This window comes from Ranitomeya variabilis, chromosome 4 (genome assembly GCF_051348905.1).
Source record: "Ranitomeya variabilis isolate aRanVar5 chromosome 4, aRanVar5.hap1, whole genome shotgun sequence".
In the NCBI taxonomy this organism is placed as follows: domain Eukaryota; kingdom Metazoa; phylum Chordata; class Amphibia; order Anura; family Dendrobatidae; genus Ranitomeya; species Ranitomeya variabilis.
The window spans coordinates 239,243,694-239,252,944 of NC_135235.1; the positions used below are offsets into that span (position 1 = coordinate 239,243,694).

General features: G+C 44.7%; 1 protein-coding gene across 4 annotated transcripts in view; it reads right to left on the reverse strand.

The window, feature by feature from the left end:
• Nucleotides 1–4,582: 4,582 nt before the first annotated feature.
• Nucleotides 4,583–9,251, reverse strand: part of SPEN (spen family transcriptional repressor) — an 88,839-nt gene continuing 84,170 nt past the window's right edge. For all 4 annotated transcript variants that reach the window (XM_077260420.1, XM_077260421.1, XM_077260419.1 and 1 more), the window contains 4 exons: nt 5,983–6,342; nt 5,596–5,790; nt 4,962–5,120; nt 4,583–4,874 (listed from right to left, as the gene is read on the reverse strand). In XM_077260420.1, the coding sequence (XP_077116535.1) occupies nt 4,743–4,874; nt 4,962–5,120; nt 5,596–5,790; nt 5,983–6,342 (846 nt within the window). In that variant the 3' untranslated portion in view covers nt 4,583–4,742. The remainder of the gene's footprint in view (nt 4,875–4,961; nt 5,121–5,595; nt 5,791–5,982; nt 6,343–9,251) is intronic.

The following is a 9,251-nucleotide window of genomic DNA, read 5'->3' on the forward strand; positions in this document are numbered from 1 at the left end:
TCCTGCATCAGGGACACAACCGCCGGCTGGGAGCAGAGCACTATTCACACAGCCGGATTCTTCATGTGTCCTGGCTCATCAGATTGAGGTCTCCACTGTAATGTGACGATCTGATTCTGCTACCGCTTTCTGTTAGTCCGGGGGTGGTCTCTTAAGCTGGATCCATAGTTACCCACGCTTTAGGATACACAGAAAAATGCTTCACATTTACCTTTAACAAAGCATCTCCGTGTGAATGAGGTGCAACGACACAGGATTTTCTGTGCATTTAACATGTGATTGACAATGCTTATTCTACTTTGGTACAGGTCTTTAATGGCAGGAAAATGTGCATTTTTTAGATGTTTTTTAGCTATCGATGTAATAATATAATGGGTTAAAAAAAAGATGATATATATCCTTGGTATTGCTGGGTCTGGAAAAGTCCAGCTTATCAAAGACTAAAATTAGTTAACATGGAAGGTAAAAGACGTAGTGCAAGAAATAGAATTTAAAAAATGCCAGAATTGAAGTTTTTCAGATTAAAAAAAAAAAAAAAAGCAACAAAAAGTGATCTAAATGTTACATGTCCCCAATATGGTATCAGCCATCCGCTCCCACCCAATGTCTGAAGCAGCAACTCCATTTTATTTTAACCTTCTCATTTTTTTTTCCCCACCACTATGTAAGTTTAGCTTCACTTTAATCGCCCCGAGCACGAAAATAGTTTCCAGTTATTTACCGCACAAAGAACGCTGTAAAAATAAAAGCCCAAAAAAAGGATAGGACGGCATTGTTTTCACCATCACACTTGCAATCGAACCCCCCCCATTTTTCGGTAAAATATTGTCAAACTTACAAATTGTCTAGCAAAGAAAAACAAAGTCCTCATATGGGCATAGAGAGGGGAATAATACAAGTAAAACACTTGGAAGGAAAGGAGAAAAAAATAAAAGTGCAAAACTGAAAACTATCTGTGGACAGAAAGGGTTGAGGCCACACTCTTCAGCTCAGAACACAGAACCTGGGAAAAAGTCCACACCTGAATGAGGCCGAGGTCCAGGTGAGTCTAATAATGGCGGTATCCGCTGCCGTAGGAGCTCGCGAGGACGGTGGAGAAACATGTGAGTTACAGCACGTGTGTGAACGCAAGCCTCACTCAGACGTCTGCTCTAAATTATTGTGTATGGGGTAGAGACAGGTGTGTGTGTGATCAAGTCACTCATACCATGAACGTTAGGCCCACCATGGAGGTGCTGTCCGTGTGCCATCTTTGTACCGCCCATTTAGAACATCGTAACGGGCAGCAGAAGTTTTGCAAAAATTTTGTTTTTGCATACGAGAGAATCACTGATTTAAAACCTGACAAAGCGAACACGGTGGAAAATAAGATGTCAGAGCGAGGGCTTACAAAGAATAGAAAGTGAATGGCGTCAAACAAATGCGCTACAAGAAGCGCCAATGCAGCACTGCATTCTGGGAGAGCTCACAGCAGACTGCCGCTGTATAACAGGACAATGACAGGAGTGGTGCAGACGCTGAACGTGCCGGCAGCAATCACATGATGAGGCATCACTCTCCCCTCATCTTCTGTGTGTCCGGCCCTTTCACATGCTGCAGAAATCATTCATCATGGGGGCAGACAGACGATTACTGGAAAGCATGTTGGTATTGTCATTCTCTCTCCAGCCTGAAGCAGCTGATAACAAAAAAAAGTAGTCATTGGTTTACCATCTCTCCTCTACCCCGTATGTATGGCCCCCCTGCATACAGCCACCACTCGCCCCGCTATATGGGCCTCTACGCACACAGCTGCCTGCATTTGTTTTTTCACATTAATGTACACTCTGCACCCCATGTTGACTGAAAAAAAAATGTAGAAATTTTTGCAGATTAAAAAAGAAAAACGGAAATATCACATGCTAATAAGTAATCAGACCCTTTGCTCAGACACTCATAGTTAAGTCACATGCTGTCCATTTCCTTGTGATCCTCCTTGAGATGGTTCTACTCCTTCATTGGAGTCCAGTTGTGTGTAATTAAACTGATAGGAGATGATTTGGAAAGGCGCACAACTGTCTATATAAGACTTCACAGTGCATGTCAGACCAAATGAGAATCATGAGGCCAAAGGAACTGGCCAAGGAGCTCAGAGACAGAATTGTGGCAAGGCACAGATCTGGCCAAGGTTACAACAGAATTTCTGCAGTACTCAAGGTTCCCATGAGCACAGTGGCCTCCATAATCCTTAAATGGAAAAAGTTTGGGACCACCAGAAGTCTTCCTAGACCTGGCCATCCAGCCAAACTGAGCAATCGTGGGAGAAGAGCCTCCGTGAGAGAGGTGAAGAAGAACCCCAAGATCACTGTGGCTGAGCTCCAGAGATGCAGTAGGGAGATGGGAGAAAGTTCCACAAAGTCAACTATCACTGCAGCCCTCCACCAGTCAGGGCCTTTATGGCAGAGTGGCCCGACGGAAGCCTCTCCTCAGTGCAAGACATATGAAAGCCGCACAGAGTTTGCTAAAAAAACACATGAAGGACTCCCAGACTAAGAGAAATAAGATTCTCTGGTCTGATGACATGAAGATAGACCTTTGTGGTGATAATTCTAAGCGGTATGTGTGGAGAAAACTAGGCACTGCTTATCACCTGCCCAATGCAATCCCAACAGTGAAGCATGGTGGAGGCAGCATTATGCTTTGGGGGTGTTTTTCAGCTGCAGGGACAGGACGACTGGTTGTCATTGAAGGAAACATGAATGTGGCCAAGTAGAGATATCCTGAATGAAAACCTCTCCCAGAGTGCTCTGGGCCTCAGACTTGGCTGAAGGTTCACCTTCCAACAAGACAATGACCCTAAGCACACAGCTAAAATAACAAAAGAGCGGCTTCAGAACAACTCTGTGACCATTCTTGACCGGCCCAGCCAGAGCCCTGACCTAAACCCAACTGAGCATCTCTGGAGAGACCTGAAAATGGCGTCCACCAAAGTTCACCATCCAACCTGACAGAACTGGAGAGGATCTGCAAGGAAGAATGTCAGAGGATCCCCAAATCCAGGGGTGGAAAACTTGTTGCATCATTCCCAAGAAGACTCTGGCTGTACTAAAGGGTGCTTCTACTCAATACTGAGGAAATGGGCTGAATACTTATGACCATGTGATTTCAGTTTTTCTTTTTTGATAAATCTGCAAAAGTTTCTACATTTTTTTTTTCTTTTTAGTCAAGATGGGGTGCAGAGTGTACATTAATGAGAAAAATTTACTTTTTTGAATTTACCAAATGGCTGCAATGAAACAAGAGTGAAAAATGTAAAGGGGTCTGAATACTTTCCGTACCCACTGTAAGTGTACAATAGAAGCCGTGAGGGGTCTGCAGTGAGATCTGTCTCCTGCACTGTCAGTAAGTGTTCACCATGGACAGACTGACAGCAGTATGAGAGAGGCCTAAAGATAAAGTTACACAGAACATAAACACTTAACAAGCAGCTCTGCGTGATATTTGCTGCATGCCAATGTCCAATATACACACTGTGCATGAAATAAAAGGGGCTGTCCAGGACATATACTAATCTCACCTGTCCATAGGGGTCAGCTCCCTCAGTGGAGTGTCTGAGAGGTCGCTTGAATCCTGCACAACCCCCTTATTCCGAACCAGTGGGAAGCACCCACGTTACTCTGATGGCTGAAAAACTAGAGCTGATTTTTTTTTTCTTTTTTTTTTAATAAAGTTTGTAATCCAATGGACACACGAAAAAAAAAAAAAAACCAGGATGGGAGAGGGAAAAATCCATAAATTAAGAGGTGTCTGGAAAAAAAATGAAAAAATTAAAGGGAAATGTTGGGAGGAGGGAGGTTAAAAAGTCTTTTGTCCAAGTGAATGACGTTTCCTCCCAGACTGCGATGAGCGGAGAAATGTCGTAATGAAAAGCACTTACAAATGAGGGACGATACGTCTGAGTATGAAAATAAGATTCTTTCTGAAAACACATTTTTGGCACAGATTAAAAAAAATGTTATGTCGTGGGTTTTGATTCTCTAAAGTCAGTATTATATATATTTATATATATATAATATATATTATATACTTATATACACACACCATGGAGAGTCCTAGAATATCCGAGGAAAGGAAAATAGATCTCCCTTTTGTACGTTTTCCCCATGTAAACTGTACATCTCAAATGGAAAGGAGCGAGAAGTCCTCCGAGCAGATGAGACCAGAGCAGAAGATGGCGGCAGCGACCGGCTGCCGACGTGCCCACCTCATTATTAGCAGATGTCCTTTGCGCCTTTGCTCGGTCAGGAGTCCAATATTCACAAGTTTCTGCTCATTTGTCCATTGTGTCCAGGCTTCTCAATATCACAGCATGTCGCTCAAAATATGACACACGCAGAAGGGGTAGACGGGCGGGGAATGCTGTACAGAGGTCCATGTCACTAATTTAGTGCAAAGGCAGGTTCAGCTTTTTCTTTTTTTTTCCTTTTTTTTTTCTAAAAAAAATAAAATAAAAATCAAGCACACAAATCACAGCCACCATCTTGTGACACCGTGCTTTCTGGGCGTGGAATCGGTCATCTTCCGTGACGTTGCATCGAGCCACCTGTATGTGTCAGCTTGTCCATAAACATCATGTAAACATCTGGGAAGCAGCATCGCCCGCTCTGTCCAGCGAGCCGCGAGTCCTCCGCAGAAGAGTGGACACGGCACTCAATCAGCGATTTGTTTCTTAACGGTTCGGTGTGCGGTGGCGGCTAGCGGTCTCATGCCGATGCAATGACGATCATTAGATGAGGAGAGATGTTGGAGATGCTGGCTAACAAGTCTGGTGCGAGACGAGACAAGTGACTTTCTGAAAATTCGCAGGGTGGGAAAATCTGCAGGACGTAGGCCGGCTGTAAAAGGAGACAGAAGGGGAGGTGGTGATTGCATGTACACTCGTCACATACACATACACACCATCATACAGGAGACCACTCTACCTGGTTGGACCCTGGGTTGGGCACATTGATGATGCCAGCCGCCTGCTTTGCCTGTAAGTAAGTGATGAATGCAGCTTTCAGCGATTCCGTCTGGTTTACCACATCCTCCTGGTCACGACCACACGGAAGAGCCAGTAACAAGCAGTAGTCGCTCTCCACCTGCGCACACAGAGGAAGAATCAGCATGTACGATCATCTGCACTAGGTGCAACACCAGGTTCTGCTGCCAGGACGAGCAGGAGACCTTGTGCATTGGCAGAGCGCCATCTACTTCCTCGGTCACCAAGTGATTGGGAAGAGATTTTTAGTCTTATGCCGCTTTGCACATCGCAGTTTTGGGTTCATCGTACAGACTGCTAGGCATGGGCCGACCGGGCATCTCCTGACAAGAACTCTGCAGCCACAGGGGATATACGAGGCTGTCACGCTCAGGGCAGGAGTTGTACGGCCGGTCCGTGCATCACAGTCTGAACATGGATGATGAAACGCGGATGAAAGAAACGGACCTTGAGTCTACACAACTCTTTACTTCTTTCAGATTAAATATGGCACTGACCGAGCAGAAAGCACATTAATGGTGACCGGTGATCTGAGCACCAGGCACAGGCCAATCCTTTCTAATGTGACCACTCACCATCATGCGGCGCGCTACCCCTTCCAGCTGAGTGGCCTCGAGTCGCATACGTTGGGCTATCCTCAGTGGGGGTCCTCCCTCCGGGGCCGGGAGAGACCTGTGCGCCAACACATTATTCCCAGACACAAAGTGCAATTGTACCGCTGCTGTGTCATTCTTCAGCGCCAGGAGGCCCTGCCACACGATGGGGTATTTCTGCGGAGAATCAGAGGTAACAGTCAGCAGGAGGGATTACAACCGCCTAATATCACATCAGAGGGGAGTTTGTGCTTTACTTTGTCACATTTGGTTCATAGCTAACATAAAAGATGCTGCAGATTAATGACGTAATAAGGTTGAACACAGAGCAGTCCCCCCAGGGCGTGAATACTTTTGACAAGGACTCACCGTCAGCAGCTGCACCATGTCCACGGATCTTTGTGGAGGTTCTGGTTTGGACAGAGACTGGACTTCGGCCCTTTGGAGGGTGCTGGCTGTGGAGGACATGAAGGCGGCCTGTTTCTGGGACTGGTGGGGGGAGGGCAGCTCTTGTTTCAGAGTGATGGTAACAGGAGAAGGATAGGAGGTCTGTGAGGTGTCCACCACCGCTCTCTGAAGATGCCGCTCCATCTGACCAGAATGCCTGCTGAGCGCCACATGATGAGCCTCGCTGACAGATGGCTGAACTACTTTGGGATCTTGGCCGATTTGTGGCGTCTTGCTTCGTACAGGCGGATTTGTGTGTGAATGTTCGTTGTCAGGACCTCCCTAGAAGAAAAACATGCAAGTGTTAGAGAAGGAAAAGCCAAAAGATAGAGAAAAATTCAAAGAAAAATATCTGTGAGGTCTCCCACATAATCTTGATAATACCTAGAAGAGCAGCATCCTCAAACACTAGTGATGAGTCCTGAGTTCGGTGGTGCCCGAAGTGAGGTCTGTGTGGGTGAATGCTCTGCATCGGGTGTACCAGTCTGCGGCACGAGGACACAGGATTACCTGTGTGCTTCTGCCATTTTTTGTCATTCGCTTATATGCATGTTTCTGGCTGTGCGTAGATTAAGGCTATGTTTCCACGTTCAGGATTCCTTCAGGATTTGCTGTGGATTGGACGCTGCGTACATCAGCAGCGTCCAGATGTTACAGCATACTGGAGAGGATTTTATGAAATCCCGTCTCTACTATGCGTGCACGGCCGCATCCGGCGGCCCTGCGTATCTGGACATGCCGTGCGTCTTTCTAGACCGCAGCATGTCTATTTATCTTGCAGAGACGCTCAGTCTCCACAAGATAAATATCCCGGTCTATTAATACGATGCGGTGATTCCACCTGTGTTCAATGAACACATCCAGAATTACCACGCCTACAACAGGGGGCGGCACTTTGGGGGAGCGGGGTATCCGCTGCATCAAAAGTGCAGCGCTCCTGGACTGTGGAAACATAGGCTTATGCAGACAGCCGTTGTAACTAGTGAAGGCCCCGTGTGTTAACATGTGCGGATAAGAACATACAAAAATGGGTGCACAGCCTACATAACCATTACAGAGTACTGCATTGTGTATCACAGAACATGTGACATAAGGGAGGAAAAAAAAAATACACTAGTGACGTGTACACCTAAAATAAAAACGGCTTTTACTGGTGCACAAGCATAAAAATATATATAAAATATCAATGAAAACCTGAGCGGCACAGTCAGATGCAAACATGGGCCAAGGTGACATACCAGATGGTAGACATAACAGCATAATATGGTAATTAAATTAATGGTACATAGAATTGTTATAAGCCATGCATAAATGTATATAGCAGTCACCATATAATACCCCAATAATCCTAAGGGATAAAGAAATGGTATGGGATATCCCACACCAGTGAGAACAAGGCATACTGGAGATGAGCTACAGAAAGACTGGAATATACTATAAGGTGCAATATGTAAAACCAATGTAATACCGTATTTATTCATGAAACGACCACCACAGTCAAGACATGGAATGCCAGAATGGAGTTGACCCGCACAGGAGATAGATATAAAATAGCCTTTATTACAGTGAGTGGCAAAACAAGGGTTATATGTACATAAAATTTGCAATAAAATATACAATAAAAACAAGTACGCGATTTACTTTCAGGACAATAGAAAAAAATATAAAATAAAAAAAAATATATATATTTTAACAAGAAAATATAATATATGGTGCCCTCCAATCTTGGTTCGTACAGATAGAGACCTACTTAAAAATATAAAATTGTAAATAAACGGTGACCACCTAAAATTTCAACTCAATAAAAACGCATTAAAGTGCATAAGTGAAAAAATGTATGAATACCATATGGTGGTAGTATGTGGGACTCCAAAATATAAAGGCACACCATTCAATGCGTGCAGAACCACTCATGAAAGCAGCATGTAGCTGCAAAGTGAACACACCGAAAAAAAGTGCTGAGTGCAAAGGAATGATTGGGGTATTCTATCTGTAAATTACCTGTGAGGAGGGACGCCAGGTCCTGACACCGCGCACCCCGACGCGCGTTTCGGAAAACACTTCCTGACGAAGGAAAGTGTTTTCCGAAACGCGCGTCGGGGTGCGCGGTGTCAGGACCTGGCGTCCCTCCTCACAGGTAATTTACAGATAGAATACCCCAATCATTCCTTTGCACTCAGCACTTTTTTTCGGTGTGTTCACTTTGCAGCTACATGCTGCTTTCATGAGTGGTTCTGCACGCATTGAATGGTGTGCCTTTATATTTTGGAGTCCCACATACTACCACCATATGGTATTCATACATTTTTTCACTTATGCACTTTAATGCGTTTTTATTGAGTTGAAATTTTAGGTGGTCACCGTTTATTTACAATTTTATATTTTTAAGTAGGTCTCTATCTGTACGAACCAAGATTGGAGGGCACCATATATTATATTTTCTTGTTAAAATATATATATTTTTTTTTATTTTATATTTTTTTCTATTGTCCTGAAAGTAAATCGCGTACTTGTTTTTATTGTATATTTTATTGCAAATTTTATGTACATATAACCCTTGTTTTGCCACTCACTGTAATAAAGGCTATTTTATATCTATCTCCTGTGCGGGTCAACTCCATTCTGGCATTCCATGTCTTGACTGTGGTGGTCGTTTCATACTCGAGTGTTTAGTCACTACTTTTCACAGAGCACCGATACACAATATATATTTTATTGAATTTTAACTTCTATTATTATTGGTTTAATTTTTATTTGGTGCATCTGTGTATTCTAATACGTATTTATTCATGTATAATCCGACCCGAGGATAAGCCGAGGCATCTAACACTGCCACGGAAAACTGGGAAAACGTATTGACTCTAGTATAAGCCAGGTATGCATTGCCCCCTCATCCCCAGCCTTCTCTGCATGGCTCCTCATCACCACCCTTGTCTGCACGGCTCCTCATCCCCACCCTTGTCTGCACGGCTCCTCATCCCCACCCTTGTCTGCACGGCTCCTCATCCCCACCCTTGTCTGCATTGTCCCCTCATCCCCAGCCTTCTCTGCATGGCTCCTGCCCCCATCCTTGTCTGCATGGCTCCTCTTCCCCATCCTTGTCTGCAGGGCTCCTCATCCCCACCCTTGTCTGTATGGCTCCTCCCCCCATCCTTGTCTGCATGGCTCCTCATACCCCATCATTGTATGTA